This window comes from Cloeon dipterum, chromosome 4 (assembly GCF_949628265.1).
Source record: "Cloeon dipterum chromosome 4, ieCloDipt1.1, whole genome shotgun sequence".
Taxonomy (NCBI): domain Eukaryota; kingdom Metazoa; phylum Arthropoda; class Insecta; order Ephemeroptera; family Baetidae; genus Cloeon; species Cloeon dipterum.
The window spans coordinates 18,259,123-18,277,278 of record NC_088789.1 but is presented as its reverse complement, the minus strand read 5'-3'; the positions used below and the strand labels follow the sequence as shown (position 1 = coordinate 18,277,278).

At 40.9% G+C, this 18,156-nt stretch overlaps 1 protein-coding gene across 4 annotated transcripts in view; it reads left to right on the top strand.

Moving 5' to 3' along the window:
• The window catches only part of spri (sprint), a 123,361-nt gene that overhangs the window by 55,029 nt on the left and 50,176 nt on the right, over positions 1 to 18,156 (top strand). Inside the window, exon 1 of one of the 4 annotated variants that reach the window (XM_065491599.1) lies at positions 8,650 to 9,137. The exons of the other annotated variants lie outside the window; for them this stretch is intronic. Coding sequence (XP_065347671.1) covers positions 8,992 to 9,137 — 146 coding nt within the window. The 5' untranslated portion in view covers positions 8,650 to 8,991. Of the gene's footprint in view, positions 1 to 8,649; positions 9,138 to 18,156 lie in introns of those variants that run through there. 4 annotated transcript variants of the gene reach the window in all.

Genomic DNA, 18,156 nt, shown 5'->3' with positions numbered 1-18,156 from the left:
CCCACATCTTTGTAATTTTCGATTTAACAGCGTTGGCCTCATCTGAATGCATTTTCGAGGGAGGAGAGATTTTTTTATAATCCGGAAATATTTTTTAATCATTTGGAACCAACTATCTAGCCTGTGAAGAGTTGAAAGTCTAATTCTGGATTTGGATGAGGTCCAACAGCGCACTGAAATGAAGTCCTAGTTGACACTTGTAAATCTTTCCTAAATGCATATTAGTTATAAATCGATCGTAAGATCAGATGTTTCCTAAGATAAATAGCCACAGGAGAGACGTGGGAGCAGTTGCGGCTAATTCTCAAAACTGCAGCCAACTTGTGGTGCTTAATCTGGCGAGGAAAAGCAATTTCTCGCACTTCGTGCACCAGATGATGAAGATAAATGCAACAAAAGTTTATTTATCGAGCCTCGGCGTCTGCGTGGCATTAATTTTGAAACGAGCAGCCGAGTTTAAAGTTTCATGCGGCCGCGCCTTGGGAAGGCGGGCAGGCGAACTTTGCTGCAGCTTTATGAGACAACGCTCGGCCAAAGTGGCAGCAATCTGCACTGAAGGAAAGCTGCGTAAAGCCTGTGTACACACCCCCGACTCCTGAAGCCGCACAGTCGCAACACACACAAAAATAATGCTAGGCAGACGGCATTCGAAGAGGGAAGAAAGGCTAGACGGCCGTTTTTCCGCTTTCCCGGCGGATCCCCTGCGAGCCATTCGGGCCTCCGACGCGAGCATAAAAACTAAAACCTACTGCAGCTGCCCAATTGACCGGCCAGCCAACTTTGACGCGCCCGTTTCTTTTTATGTCGGGCTGCATTTTTGGCCTTGGTTAAAATTTTATTGTCTCTGTTTATGCTGCTGCATGAGATTCAGCGGCATGCAATTACGTTGCGCTTTGCACCAAATGAAGGGCGCTGGATGGTTTAATACACTGTGTTTCCAGCATTGCGTTTTGCTCCTCATCCCGCAAAGTGCAGGGGCTGCATTCTCGTTTTATAACATTTGGTGCAGCACCCCTTAAAACAAAAGCTGTCATGTGGATTCCACAATGAAAATACTTTCTCTTGTGAAATTTTCAGTTAAACAGCAAATTGAAAATAGTATTTTTTATAATTTTAAATATTACATCTAAATTAATATCTATGAATCTTGAGAAGAAATAGTGTTTAATAAAAAATCATATCCATTTTTTGTCAGCTTTAACACCGTCTGTATGAATACAAATTTAACGTCATAATGTACTACTAAAGATTAATAATTATCCATATTACAGACTAATTAGTTTTTAAGAATCACAAACCACTGTTTAGCTCAAATACCGCAACTCAAAGCACAAAGCACTATAAATTCTAAACGTTGTTTAGTGAATTTGAATCTTTGAAGCTCATAAACATTCATTTCTGGTCTTCTGAATATTTTAAGGAATATTCCTAGTTTACCACCAAGAGAGTGGCTGTTCCTCTTTGCCCTCTCGCCTCGTCGCAGTTAATTTTAAAATAGAGCTGTTGCGGCACTTGTTTTTCGAGCCATAAAACAAGGACAGAGAGCGACTGCGTCTACGCAAAAAGTCACTTTAACGGCTCCCAGCTGGGAAATTAAATTTTACATCGGCTCCGGAATTATTATTTGCTGCCGTTTTTCTTGGTGCACAAGACGCATGAATCAGTGATGAGGGCAAAAGGGGGAGCAAAGTTTTCCCGGGGATTTAGCCGCTCTTTTATTGGCGAGGGGCCGATTCGGAGGAATTAAAAGTTGTGCGTGGCCCGTCTTTAACTTATTGGCTACGTCTCCGTTTGATTTCTGATTGATTACTCGCAGCCTGATTGATTGAATCGAACGTGCCGGTTCGCACCGGCACCAAAGCAACCCCCGCGCAGCTGCCGCCGCTTTGGGCCGCCGTGAAGGAACGTACGTTCGGTCGGTTGGTCGGTCGGTCGGGCGGCAGCTGCTGTAATGCAACTTGTATGAAGACGGAACATGCTTGTATTCGGCTCTTTTTATTTCTTGTTCAAGTAAAAAGGGCAAAAAGGATGTATATGGGTGCGTTCATTCCGTTCGAGCCAGCCAGCCGGGCGAGCAGAATGAAAAATTCCTAACCTGAAACAATTCCATCCGTGTCTCTTGCGGTAGGCTGGTTTGTACTTGAAAAAGGTCGGTGCTTTATGAGAAACGTTTCGGAATCCATTTCACTTACTCTTTACGAAAGTGCTTGCCTGCCTCGCATGGTGCAAAGGTTGCCAGCAAATTGGATGTTTTCAGGTGCAATACTTTTTTGACACGTTACGCAAAGGACATTGGAACGTGTTCAAGAAAATTTTTATCATGGAAACGAAAGACTGCTGGCTTATCCATTTATTTTTGACGATGATAAATAATGACATAAATGTCTAGATGGAATAAGGATCGTTTTCAAGATTTACGACCTGCATTGCAATATTACAAAAAAATGGAGAGAGGAAATAAACAAAATTTGTGCGTAAAGATTTGTGCGTAAAGATTTGTATTGAAATTTTAGTCAATCCTATACCTCTTCACAGCAAACCAAGGCTCTGAAACTACGTATTAATTAATGTGGATGATCCAGAAAAAATCTTGAAAGGAGAGAGACCACAGATGCACCCTGGTGATCAAACCTACCCTGAACAATTCTTTTAAATTTCCTCTTAATAAAATAATTCATCTAGGAGTTGACTACTTTATTTAACACATAAAAATTCTGGGTAATAGTCTCGTCTTTATTGCATAGATTTCCTTTCGAATAAAATCGGAATTTTAGCTTCATCGTTTTCTACTTATCAATTAATTATTCAAGCTACACCAAATCCATCAAATAGATGTCCTGTAAATTATGTAGGGAATGTGGTGGAGTTCTTCTTTGACTGCCACCAATATTTAGTGCTCTCAGTCAAATTTAGACAAGCGATTCATATGCAGTAAAAGGCCCTCCCAATTATTTTCTGTCATTCCAAAGCAGTACAAAACGCCGCCGGCTTCGCTTTGAGCACAAATAAAATCGGAGCCCGAGCACTGCTTAAGAGAGAATAAAAAACGAACAGCGTTCTCCAATGTCTTATAATCCATCCCTTAAATTCCGCTTCAAGAGGTCCAATCTCAACAGAGGAGCCCAAAAAGGGTTGACTCGGCTTACTGTGCAGCGCGCGGCGAGAGAGAAAAAGAGAGTCAACAACTACTGTAGACTGCGGGCTGGTTGCCGCGCACCAGTGTTCAAATGAAACATACACAACAAACACACAGCGCGCTGGTTTAAACGCGGGTGCTGGAGACGGCAAACGAGCGACAACCCCATACGTGTTCGCCCTTTTCATCGCCGAGAGCTGCCTCAAATTTGATTACGACGGCTTTTTTCCAAGAGAGAAAGAGAGCAGAGGCGCGCTTTCCGTCGACGACAAAGGTGCCGTGACGCAAATTGATCACATTCCCTCTCAAGAGCAGGTCTGATTCATTTACATATCGCTACATCAAAAGTCCAGTGACCAAAATATTTCTTAATTAAGCGTGCTAGCTAAACATACGATACACGTTTGTTGTTTTATTTTTTTACAACTAATTAAAAGTGACTTGTGACGCGACCCACCCATACTCAATTCAGTTGCCTGACTCTTTTATTACGCTCTTTTGCCCTTCGAGTTTTATTAATTATAGGCCATCGCACGGGTATACCAATATACACAGCACGCTAGAGTGCATTACACGTCGACACGTACCAGTAATTACGGCAAGGACTCGACGCATTACGCTCGGTGCGCACCGCACCATCCACACAGAAACACAGCTGGCTTCTGCCACTCTGATTCAATAGCGCGGCCTCACACGGTGCGGTGCTACGTATCCTATCATTTGGCAAAACTGAAATCAGATCATTAAAGGTCTCTGCGTGTCATCACAACACGTGTATCATTACAAAGAGAACGCATTATTTATAAAAGTGGTCCTGACACATATTTTAATTTTAAAATATTACATGTTGTGTAATAAACTTTTATAGTTGCCATAAGTACCTCAATTTTTCATTGGAAGATTGTTTTTAAAAATATTTTATTTTTTAAAAGTCTGTTATAGTATTTTTTAAAAGCCTATTACACACTTTTAAAATCTGCTTCAAGGTTAAAGGTATAAACTGAAGGATAATTATTCTAATTTTATATTTTATAACTTAAAAAAATACTTAGGATTTTTAGTAACAAAATATTGCTAACACACTCGCAATAATTGTTTTAAGTTTCGTGAAAGAATGATTAAATAAAAAGGCTAAGTGCTTAACAGATTCACTTATCGTTAGCATTTTTGCCGACTTTTGATCTGGTTTCTCTCGCAAAAACAATACGTGACTGCCAGTATAACGACACACATCATTAAATAGCGTGCACGGAAGAGTCTGCAGCAGTGTTTGACCCAAAATAGCACGTTCCAAGGCAGCGGCCGCCTTAATGAATCATAATGACGCCCCCGTTTGGTCATAATTGAATTCGGCGACCACGGATGTCATCATTAGAGCACAGACTCACTGCGCTTATTTTGGGAGAGCAAATTGTGTGGCTCTCTGGTGCTGCTGCTGCTTTTCCTCCTCTGGTCCCCGGTGTGGCCGGATTTTTCTCTTCTTTTTATCGATTTGGCTCGCTTGTCTGCGACGTGGAAGAGGCGTTGGCGAGGAGGCGTTCGCAAGTGCAAAAATAATAAATTGAGTGCTACCTTCAATGGGCATAACAAATCGTTTGGCAGCCTCCACTCTAATTTTATTGCTGATCGCATTATGCTCGCGAGAAAGAGAAAAGTTCTCACCTCTTCGATCTGAACGATCCACTTTCCATCTCCAAGATTCCTTTTATGCGCAACTGCTTTTTGATCCAATGAATCAGAATAATGGAGTCATGCGCAATCTGAGGAGAGGTTAACGTGCTTTTTTATTTTTGGGAAATTTTAATGCAATCCGCTTTCACTTGCTTCGAAGAATTTATCGATCATGTCATCAAGCAACCCTCTTTTTTCTATTTTATCGTCTTTTCGATCTCCTTACTTAATTAAGTAAAATCGGCCTTGATTTCATTTCCCAAAACAAGTTAATCCCCCCAAGTGGCTGGAAAAGGTTACACGGAATGGGTTGAACCACCATAAATTTCCACCTTTTCCAGTGGTGAGCGCACCCGCTGCCACCGCGTAAGAGTGCATCCGAGGGGTCTGGTGCAGAATATTAACTCCTTTTCCGCCTCCACTCTGGGAATAAAAGCTAAGTCTCCTCCTTCGGAAGTGTTGAGAAAGAAAACTTTTGATCCCAGGCTGATACAACAAACTCAGCTTGACGCCGGATTTGCCGGAATGAAGCTTTTTGCCGTCGGCCTTTCTGATTGGAAACAAAATCTTATTTAGAATTTTTTGCCCACCGCAAGAGTCGTGACTCTCGCCGACATGGCTGGAATTTTTCAGCTCCGGACTCTCAGTTCGTTAGGTTTTATGTTTCCGTCTGTAAAGAGTCCACCTGGTGAGCGGCGACGATAATAAATAAGCCTTTTATAAGTTCAAGGAAACGCACTGCTTTGCCCACATTACGTGACATTTGGCGCCCAATGGAGAGCGCGGAAAGTTGCTGGGAGGCCATTATCACCACTGGGCGTGAAGTTTTAAAGGGCATGTGCCGTTTACTGGCAAACAACGAAATTGCGCTCCGGCACCGAATGAAATATTCGCATGATCCTCTTATGCAAAGCTCGTGTGTTTGGAATAATGAACTTGCAAAAACACAGCCTGGCACAGGGACAAAACAAACAGTTTCTCCTCCCAAAAGTGTTATTTTTGAGCATTCAAAAAATAAACCTTTTTCCCTTCGTGTCTTAAAGTGAAGTGTCAAAGAGTTTTATGGCTTTTTAGTCAACCGGGAAAACCGTCCCCAGCGCATTCCAAAATAAGATAAACGCCGCGGCTCAATAAAACTCCCTGCTGGCGTAAGCACGCAGGACTTCATTGGCGGCTGATTGTGATGCAATCACATCCCCATCCACTTAACACACCGCAGGCCGCTGTTGCCCCGGCTGGAATGCTGCCCAAAGGCGCTTGACGCACGCTGCACTGGATGTGTGCATGAAACTTAATCTTGTCGGCGAGCGCCGAGCTGCAAACTCGATTGGTTTCCTCGGCACATTCCACCCTCGGCAACCCTTTCTTGGCATCCCACCCGCATTAACGCTAATTACGAGATTGCACGCGAAACACTAGCCGTCTCCGCCGCAACGAGACGAGACGGCCTGGTTGTGTTTGCCAGCGCAGCCTAATTCGCTTCTTATTGATAATTAAGTTCCAGCCCGTCATTTGCATGAGAATATGCGCCGCTTAATTTTTATGATAATTCTATGCATCCCAGCGGAGTCGTATACACACGCTAAAACGAGCTGAGCACGAGCCCAACGGCGCAGCAAAAATCTTTGGTTTGCCCTTGGGTATTCCATTTAGGGGTGCACGCAGTGGGGCGGGCGGAAGCAGTTAGCCAAAAAGAAGAGATTCCTCAGAAAATGCTGAAATTACAATGTTGAAACAAAATAAAGCTTTATTTTCCTTTTTCCCTTCTAAACACAAATTCCTCTTTTGGCTTGGATTTGCAAATTTTGGCAGCCAAGCATCACAACTAGGGCTAGGAATTTAAGACTGTGTTTAAAAAATATATAAGTTATTATAAGATGGTTTTGGGCTTCATTTAGACAAGTTAAGAGCAAATTCAAACGGGTTTAGATCTATTTTCTTATTTCTTTCGTGAAAGTTTCTCTAACAAGCAAAATATTTTAGTTAAACACGTCAGTTTTCGATCATATAACAAACAAAATAGAACAACAACACGGACAACCAACAAAATACTGTCGGAAAATCATATTTAAAACTAGAAACAAAACATTTCAACAATAAATTTAATTATTTACATTTTTAGGTCTTATCAGGTTTAAAAAGCAACTTTTAAGCACATCAATTAATCACAGCCTAAAATTTTTAACTCTAAATTCACTGGAATTGTGTATAGTTATCCGCGTTTTGTTAGGTTTCATTTGGTTTCACTAGTGACTGTTTTTGTTAAAACGTTATTTTGCTCTCAAAACAGTTAGCTCCAAAGACAGTTCTTTGTATTTCAAAAACTAGATATTGCGTGGTGTCTAAAAGTAAATCAGATGCACAGAAAAAATAATACAGTCGATCGTTTCAAACTTCGAACCCTAATTACAACTCTTTCTCTTTGCTATGGTTTTATTACCTTCCTGATCTTCATTGCACTGTAAATAATTTCTTGTTTGTTTCTGTCACGAGTGAAATTTATTCTCTTTTCGGAAAGGGTTGGTTCTGGTGCGGAATTAATTGCTTTTCACGTCGCCGCAGCCAGCTGAACAATAAAAATTGCTTTTCAAAGCAGGTACATAATTCATATCTGCACTCAAACGAGCGGGCTCAATTGTGTCCTACACGCGGCTATTGTTTCACGAGGGGTTTCACTCGTTCGCGTCCGCAAACCGCATGCAAATGGGTGGGCCCGCAGAACAAAGCAAGATTAATTATGGCTGCTCCACCAAAAAAAGATGTTATTTTTCCGTGTGTTTGTGCACATCCCTCCCAGCGGCGGCGCGAGATGGAAAATTGCGCGTACGGGGCCGTAAACGCTCGTCCCACACTGTGCCTTCTCAATTATGCTTTATTACCGCGAAATATGAAAAATAAAATGGGATAGCAGTTTAAAAGTAAGAGGCACTGGCACTTAAATCTTTATGTATGTGGCCGGCGCTGTGAAATGAATTATGACAGCATTAATGATGACGTGATAACATGTCATTAAATTATCTCCAAGCGACAGGCACCAGTGCCCGCTGAATTTTCGTGTAAAAATAATCTACCATCTCACTTTCATTTCTCTTTTTTGCTGCTCGTGGAAAACGGACTATTAATTACCGAACTTCGTATCTTTGCTCTACGTGTTGTCAAGATTTTGAAAATTTAAAATATTGAAAACTTATCTGAAATATCAGTTTGCAAATATTTAAATACAAAATTAGAATGCAAATTCCCCATTTAAATATTAAAGACCCTTGGATAAGAAAGAAATATTTATTCTGCATTGCAATCGATTGTAAGATGTATTGAAACATATTTCAAAAATACTCGCGTGTGAAGTCCCTCAATTTAAATACTATTGGTCATTTGCAATAATTTGTACAATGTCAAAACTATTGAATGACAAATATGTTACATTTTTTAAAAAGTATTTGTTAAAATTAAAATAAATATTAAATACATATTTATAAAATAAATTTTACTTTATACAAATCAATAAAATTAAAAGTTTATTAAATAATTATAAACTTAATCTTTAATTGTAATCTTATTGTGCGCATTGCACTCTACCAACCAGCTGAGAGAACTAGCTAGATGGCGAGAAACACCCACGTACAAAGCAGTGTGTTTCGGTCTGTTCGCCGAGCTAGCAATAAGGTGTATTGGGTATCTGTAATCACGTGACCTGAAGGACGTAGGAGAACAAAAAAATACAAATGTAAAATTTATATTGTGAGAGATGTAAAGAGAGAGAGAGACACGCCGGAGAAAACTGCTCACTCTTCTCTGGCTCTCAACCCGTTCTTCTCCCACCTCTTTTACGTACGTATGTTCTTCCTACCTATGTGCGGCGGCGATGCCTTTTCTTGACAGTGCGCTCGGTGGATGTGGTGCTCGCGAGTCGGCCGCTGGAATCCGTGCATTCGATTCCTGGAAGCCCGAATCTGGCCCGGCGACAACTGGATTTCAAGTGAACGGAATTTCGGGAGTTTCGGCGGCCGTTGAGGATATTTCAACATTTTTTGTTTACCTTTTTTAATTTGCGCCTGATAAGATTCGAGGCGCGAGTTCGATAAGGAAGTGCTGGTGGAATGCAATAGCAGTATTGGCAGTGGTTCGGAATTTCGGGTCGCGACATGCCAGAGTGATTGGAGTGCAAAATCACCGGCGGCAGCATGCTCATCACTCAGTACACGGCGCTCTTGCTGCAAACGAGCCGCGAATCGAGCGACCGAATTCGCCAGCAGCAGCTCGCAGGAAGAGACTCGCCGCCTTTTAAGGATAACGCCAGCACCAGCACCGACGACGAAATTGTATCACGGTAAGATTTACGATCCGAAATCATTCCTGCGTTTGTCCCGACGAGAGATAGAGAGAGAAATGGAATTTCCCCGCGCGCGCGGCGGCCATTCATCATCGGAGGCCCCGCGTGTCATTTGCATAACCGCACGTTTCGGCACAAAGGCGAATTACGAGGCTGATTGGGCAACGCAAATGAATTTGTTTTCTGCTGAGATTATCAAGGCGCGCGCTCGCTCACTCGCGTGCTGATGAAACGTATACATACGTGTGTATTATTCAAATTGCCGAGGTCACGAGGAGATGAGGAGGTGTTTGCCAGTTGTTTTCAGCTGTGGAAAGTGAAAAGCTCAGACATGCTCGACCATTGAGCATGATGAGTCAATTTGCAGCCAGTGGGTCGGCTCAAATGAGGCGCTAATGAGTACCACGTTTTTATGAACATTAACTCATGCAAACGTAAACTCATTGGCAGACTCACGCAATATTTTTAGACTTAAGAATAGTGAACTTCCCCGCCCTTTGTTGACATTATTTAAATCGGGCTCTGATTAGGATTTTCAATCCACAGATTGAATTTTATTTTTCTTTGGCTTTGTGTAAACAACTGACAAAATTCCTGATTAAAAATCGACGTTAACCCTATAAAAACAACTGATATAGCTGATGGACTAAACATCATCTATTTTAAAGGAAGGAAATATCAGAATTTACTGCCTAATTGAAATATTTTCAAATTAACTTTTGCACAATCTGGCTATCAGCTGGTTATTATGCATCATTAGTATTATGACTTAAAAAAATCGTTGTGTCTCTGACGTTTTTAGAGCCTTGTCAATAATTAAAAAAAAAATCAAAATTACTTTAAAACTAAATACGAGCCAAATTTGTGCCATTAAAGGCATTAAATAACGCCATTAAAAACTGAATATTTGTATAGTATCAAACCAAGTAAGCATATATTTAAGAAATAATGATGTTGCTATACTCCTTGATATAAAATGACTGAATTTATATTTTAAAATTTAATTAAAAAGCTTTTTGCTTTCTGAGAACTACCGCTTTTAGCCTAAACCCCAGCAACTATATAAGAATATTACGCAATAAATCATGTAATAAACTTCATGGTCTAATTATGCTAGCTCAAATTAAAGCCATGTGTATAACGTAAAGTGGTTTTCACAAATTAGATTTCTCTAATTCGAGATTTTAAAAAAGAGTACTGTCTGTTTCAAAATTAATGAAATCCAGGCTGGCGTATAAATAAGCAGACACAGACTTTTTTGTTCAAGATTTTCACTGCCGGAGACTGACGCATTTAATAAATTCATGGCTAACCAGATCTTTAAGGCCTCTGATATTGACCAAGAGTTTTTCACCACCCCTGCTATGGCCAACCAAAATTGGAAGGGAGCACTTTTTACTGGCAGACACATGTTCTCTTGTTCTCTAGACACACTTGGAACGGGTTTCTCTTTATAATTTGTAAAAAAAATGTGGTCTATCACTCCCGCGCGAGTGAGGAATTATGTGAGTGCAATACTTGTAATATAGGAATCAACTGCTATCATTTCCTCGAAAATGATAACACCAATTAATTTTGATCTAAATTCGCAAAGAAAATTGGAATCTCCCTATATTATCTTGTCTGTTGCACACTCTCAGTGCTTAATGATATACATGCTTTTAAATTAAAGCCACCGTGTTTTTTTCTTAGGATTTAAATTGAAAAAAATGTATCTACAGTGTTTTCCGTCTCAAGAATAACAGTATCAGCTTACAAATTACCGACATCAGACATTCGCATACAATGCAATGAATGGCTGTGAACAAACTCTTGTTTGTGTACGAATATACTTCAGTAGCTGGCGGTGGGTTTTGACATTCTTGTCTTGTTATGTATATGAAGCTCCATATCATAAAATGTCGGCGCAGATATAAAAAATTCCGGGTGCTCGCACGTGTACACAGGCTGCTTTGCGAATTCTGCGTTGCGTGTCCCAGGCACAAGTGGACAAGAGACAATAAAAACAAAACTGGCACCGCGGGAACGAAAATTGAAACGATAAACGCAAACGAGCTGGCCGTAAAGCATTCGTCACGGCAATCGTCGTGAAAAAGCCGCTGTGACAGAATTTTGATATCTGCCCATTTATGTGCTTTCCAAACGAGCCGCGTGCCGTGCAAAAGCGGCCGTGTGTCAAAATCGCGACTTCCCGCGAGATAAGTAATTAGCCGGCCTTGATTGTAAAAAGGAGAATTGAGTGCCGAGCGTTGCGGAACTCGACACATTGGCGCGATTAGGAGGAGCCGCAGCCGAGTCAAGTTTAATATTTACTTTCACCTTCAAAGGCAGAGAGGCGAGTCTCTTGTTTCTCTGCCTGCTTCGCTCGGCAATTCCTTTTCGGGAGAGCGACCGAGGAAATCTTGGGCATTAAATCCGCCGCCGCCGCTGCCGCAGCCGCCTCGCCGTGCTGCTATGAATAATACGCCAGCTGTAATTATGTAACGACCTCTAGCTGCTTTTTATCCGGGTTGCAATCTCACCCGCTGAGACTTTTCATCGTCGTTTCCCCGCGGTGGCGGATGATAATTTTGTTTTGCCAGATGGGAGGCGAGATGATCAATCATTTGTTTTGCTGCTTTTTGCCAGAATTGATTCTCCTCGTCTCCTTTTTTGCTCGCACTCGCTCACACAAACAAACAATTACAGCCGTTGTCACGATTTGATTGCTTTTCTGATTGCGTGCATTTAATTGGAGCCGCGCATCTTTTGTGAATCTCGCCCGCTGGGAATGGCAAAACTGCAGGGTTTCCGCTCAGAAGCGAGCATGCTTGCATGCAGTGACTGCTCAAATTTCACTCTCGGCCGGCGTCTATTTGAAGCGCAAGAACGAGGCAGCTTAAAAATATATTCACAATGATGTCATTTTGAAATGGAGAGTTTCCGCTCATACAACAACCAACTTATCACAAGCTAAAGCACACGAATAATTCGCGGAAGTAGTCGTCATTTCTCACAACAAATTACACACACAAAAAAAAATCTCTATCTGAGACACTTTTGGTGTCTCTAATTGAGACACTTTGAAAAATGTTTCAAACTGAGATACTTTTCGGAGGAAACGTCTCAGTTTGAAACACTTTCCGAAGAAGTGTCTCAGATTGAAACGCTTTCCGAAGAAGTGTCTCAGATTGAAACGCTTTCCGAAGAAGTGTCTCAGATTGAAACGCCTTCCGAAAATGTGTCTCAGATTGAAACACTGATATGATAAATTGCTGTTTAAAACGTTTAATACATACTTATATACAAATCACTCACCTGAATTTTTCTCAAATAGGACACTCTAGTCAGCTCAAGCTGATAAGGTAAAAAGCGTCTCCTCTCGCTGCGAGAGATGCTTTTTACAGCCGCGCTGGCTCTCGGCCGTAGTTTCGTCGCCGGTATTGCAGACTTTTCTGCAATTTCGCCGATTTCTGTGCTTTGCGGACATCGTGTGTAGTGCTTAGCACGTCGTGTGTTATTGTTTTTACAAGCTGTTAATCACGATAGGCAACCAAACACGACAATTGCAGCTGGACTGAGCATAGTTCTGCGCGTGGGAGTTTAACAAAAACGGGGTGGTAAGGTAATGCCGTTTCAACTCAAGACAATATATTTTTTATTACTCGCCGTGCAAGTTTGAAGGATTTGGGTCAAAATTTTCATTTTCCTTGCTGGAGTCACCAATAAAATTTCATCTCCCCTCTTCCAACTATCTAGGTTGGCCAAACTTCTTTTGTCTTAAAAACAAATCAGCTGGCACCAATTGTTGACATGATGAGAGACATGATTTTTATTTCACCTTCTAATCTTTTATTGTGTTGCGATATTTCAGTTTTCAGAAGTTGTATTCAAAAAGAGGACAGTAAGTAGTATAATTTTCTTTTCATTTATTTATTAAATGATGATGTAATGTATTAAATAATTAAATTTAGACAGGTGCAATCGAGTACATAAGTGTGGATGGAGCCTGAACCTTTAGGAAACTGCCAGGGATTTTGTCATCATGCCCAAGAGCCTTGAGCCGGTGGTGTTGATACGTATCATACGTGGCTGTCTATGCTGAACCGGCTGCCCACCAAGCCGAAGAACTAGAAGCTTTTGGCGGCTCAAAAGCCATGTTTTAGGTACGTTAAGATATTCCTGCCATTCCCGTTATGGTAAAGTTACAGTTTCTGCCGGGTTACACATCTCGCCAGTTCTTACGAAAATCACATGTAAAAGTAGGGGTGGCGAAAACTGTAACTCGGCGGCGAAAACTGTAGCTTTTCCATAACAACTATAGACTGTTGGATGATCGGATGACCCCGGCTAGCAGGCCGTCTCGCCTGTCTAACGTTTTCCCTTCACCAAATTTTATACTCTTATAAATTACAAAACCCAAATGTTTTTTTCCTTTTTTCTTTTTAAAATTTCGCGTACCATTGGTTCAATGAAAGTGTAGTCCTATATTTGAGCAAATTATATAGAAGGAAGCTTGGTTCTCAATTTGAATATTAATTGATTTCAAATGATTCTAAACTCGTCATTAACAAGTAACCCTTTGCAGGAGTAACTTGAAGCAGGCGTTTTAATTGTGCCAGTGGAGAGACGGCAGACAACGCGAGCTTAGCACATGTCATGCTGACCGAGCTGCTGATCATGACAATGCCTCCCAGGAAGGTGCGTTCGTTGACTTATACTACTCGTAATGCCAATTTCCATTATGTTTTTTTGCAGAGAGCTGTATATACCTGGTCCAGAACCTGAACTGCGACGAGCCCTGCTCCACACATGCATCTTTCGTATACGAAGAAATGCTTGAGCCAGCCCATTACACGTCGGCCAAGCCAAGCCAAGGACAAGCTGATGCTCACTCTGGTGTGGCGGCAGCGTGCCAACTTTGGAGCTTGAAATGTTGGAGGACCACGCTGCTGGGGCGCAACACAGCGTGGCGCCGCCCGTAAACGCCTTGCTGCAGGCGGCGACGACACGGGGTGGGGAGCATGGCGCCTCGGTCGGCGCCGCAACTCGTACCGCTGGCCGTATATTTATCAGACTGCCCAAGTTCTTCCTCGACCATGCAGAGATAGCCCTCTGCTCCCCCCAACTCGGACAGCAGCATAATTAGACAGTGCTAAACTTTTAAAACTCGCTCGACTACTCGTATATGTGCTCGAGTATAGATCATCACTTAACTAAATTTAAAAATGCATGTAAATTCGACAGAAAAATATTAAAATGAAAAATTGAAGTGAAATAATCATTTGGTTTTTTAGGTAAACTTGGCACAAGTTTTAATCTTCTATAAAATTATTGCAGACTGCCGTAAATGATTCCTTGTCGTATCAATCCATTTTATTTATCAACTCTCAGTCGCAAATACAAAACTGTATTAAAAAATACTAATATTATGGAGTGTATATGATAATTGAGATGTTGCACTTTACGAAGAATAACTTTTTTTATTGTTAGGAACTTTGGTAATCAGCTTATCAAATCAAATAACATTGCATAGTTAGACATATCAAAGTTTTATTTTAACACACTTTTTATATACATAAAATACATTCGTCTGTTTTAAATGTTCTATTGAATTGCCACTGCACTCTCTTAGGTTTTACTATGACATCAGAATCAAACTAACCAATGAATTCATTTCGGCTATGATATTGAAGAATTACAAGTAATTTCCCTTTGTAGCTGATGATGGGTAGTGGATGAAGGAACGCAATTTTGTCTGACATAGTTGATCCAAAGAGATTGGTTTTTTCAACTTCGTAACAGTTATTTATTTGATTGAAGCAAACAGTGCTTAATTTATTGAGCACAAAATTGCAGCTTGTTCCCTTGACAAAAATGGCTTTGACCATTCCAAAAGTGGGCAGTTCATCAACTGGATTGGAGAGCAACAGAATTGAGCAAGGCTTGATTTCAAAGTTTTGCAAGAACACTTTGTCTACCGAGCTGACGGTGCTATCATTTATGCTGATTTTGAATTCTTGAGCTACCTGGGAACCAAGATAGTATCCATTCAGATCAATAATCTGGGCACCCACTGGCAGGAACGTTTTCTCTCCTAAAACTGCAGCACCCTCATCACAAAATTGAAAGTCGATGACTTTTTTAACCTGGAACCTGGTTGCCAAAGTTTTGGGGATGTTTACAAAGTTCCTTGTTTGTTCTCCCACCCTTGATGCCCAAGCGTTCAATGCTTCATACCGCATTGTCCAAGAGACTCTAATTGGGCCCAATTGCTCAATGACTGATGGTGTGTGCACTAAGAAGTGGAATTTGGGCGTGATATTGAAATTGGGAAACAATTTAACGTATCTCATGTGGTGGGTTTTAATCATTAATCGTGCCATCTCGAGGTCACACTTGTCTACTTCATAGGCCATAAGGATGTTCCCAATTTTTCCCAACAAAGAGAAATTCAGAAGGTGATCAACAGCTGATGAGTCTTTGGCAAACGACTCGAGAACAATTGGGATGATGTAAAGTAAACATAGCATTTGGCTGGCATTCTGCCTTAATTTTCCCTGCAAAATATGCCCTCTGTCAATCGTTGAAGGCTTGCAATGAGCAAATTGTTCAGGGTATGGGAAACAGGCCAGCAAATTATTTAATTGGTCAAAGGTAAGAAGCTTTTGCTCCTCAACAAGTTCATAAATCAGTGCCCTCAGTTCCACTTCTTCCGCTCCTTCCATCAAATTGTGCATAAGGTCCTGTGGGAGGTTTTTTGTGACATCAAAGTTGGGTAATATGGAAAGAACAGAGTCCCCGTTAATGCCCAAATTTTTGCTAATTTCCCTAATTTCCGCAGCCGATTTGTTCTCGCTCTGTAACAGCTTCAAACTCTCCCTGTGAGATTCGAGGTCTCTAAGATTGTGTTCATCAAAGTCAAATTTTATTTGATCTCTAGACAAGTGGCAGTTCCGACAAGGCTTTAAGGAAAAGCCAATCCCCTTAAAGCCCCCCATGCTGTTCAGAGCGAGCCCGTCGCCATTTACTGAAAGCAATGTTCCGTGGATAGCCAGGGTTTCCCCACTATTCAATTGCAGTTCCAGACCTTCGGGTGACTCTAACTTGGCCAAGCAATCAAAAAAGTCTGAGAGAACCGCCTGAAAACCGTACTCTTTAACATTCTCTGCTAAAACAACGCCACATAGGTTGAGCGCTTTCAAATTTGAGCGCATGTGTTCAGGGAAATTTAAAATCGACCAATATATTAATGTGACTTTGTTTACTTTTGTGTGAGAGCCAAGAGGGTTGCACAACTCTACGTCATCTTGATACAACTGAAGTATCAAGGCGTTCTCATAGGTTTGACAAATGGGATTTTCTTTGACAAAGCTACCATCATATACGCTTCGGATAACACCGTCAGTACTAGGTTTGACTTTTGAATTCAAAATTAAATCTCTGGTTTCCTTGAAATCAAAGATTTTGATGAGCTGCTTCACAAGTGGAACATACACAGCCATAATTGATTTTCTGACGAGTGCGTCACCTTTTTTGACATGATGATGCCCAATTTCTATGGCCTGTGGTGCCACGTACCCGTAGTGCAGTTTCAAATTCTTCATGATGCGGTACTCGGTTGAGACATCGATCAACGGATCATTCAATAGAACTCGCTTTGATTCCTTCGCAAATCTCTCTGCAGTTTCAGGGTCTGTTTTCCTCAAATTGTCCTGAAAGAGGGCAACAGATAAGACAATGTGAAGTATATTCTAATATTAAAATACGGGGGGCGTGCAAGGATTTCCTGAATCAATTATTGGTTTTTACGTTACACACCTTTCTGAATATTTTAATATCTTAAAAACGATAGTAATATTTAAAAAAATTAATCTCTAAAGTAGCAGCTGAATTGGAATTATATTTTTTATTTGGAGTTACTCATTGAAGTTAATTTTAATACATTTTTGTTGTTATTACCTCTACGATTTTGACGAAAGAGTCCAACATTTTATTGTAAGAGGAATTGAGGACGCCGATGCCACCAAGGCTCATTCCGTGCTCTTCTCTTAATCGTACGATGGTCTCAAGGGCATCACGGCCCAGCGGACTGAGCTCATTATTGTCCATCTTGAAAGGTTGTTACGCTTTACGCTCACAAAAACATTATTATATGCAGGCTCAGCCCAGTTATCGCAATAGGAAGTGCCAACGTGTGAAACCGGAGTGTGTTAAATTCACTTTTGTTTCTTTTGGGGTACTAATAGGCTAATAAATCAAATAACAATTTGAAGCGGTTGGTATCATTGTTTCAATGGTTTTTTCTTCGCGCTCGCTTCACACAAGCATGCTTTTTTTAGTCTTGGGAGTTGTTTTTGTTACCGCCTATATAAACAAAATAGCAAAATGGATTATTCAATCGGAGAAAGATTTTTTGCATTAGATCTTGACCTTGCAGATCGACCTGCGAAGATCCCAGTTTCGATCAACTCAACTTGTAACCCAGGAAAATCAGAATTCTTGTTGCTGCAGAGTGCATTTGATGAAATCTGCAAGGGAGACCCAAGACTTAGCAAAAAGTTGAATACCCATTTTCCTATCTTTTTATTTGATCACCCTAAGCTAGGGGAAATGCAATTAACCTCATCCATGAGAATGCTGCCCAACGTCGATATCTTCAGGGTACGATTCGCATTCAGGGAATCTCCTATCAGAGCGGCAGCCGACGTACCTAGTACTTCAGTCAGTATATTATAAATAAACACAATTTAGAGAGTTATGCATGTTTTAATTCTGGGATTGATTTCAGTCTTCTTTTGAAGCACAAAAATCATCTAGCAGCAGATGCATTAGCTCTGGTTTTGATGAAATGGACAATAGTTCTACGCAACCCATTCTCATTGAATTTAGTTCAGCTGCTTACGAAGAGGATGGAATTGGGTATTTGGTATGAAAAATGTTTTTTGTTAATTATAAATTATGCAATAATGCGCTAAACAATTGAACTCCATGCGTCATCATTATATTTTATATGTAAGATACATACAATAAGAAC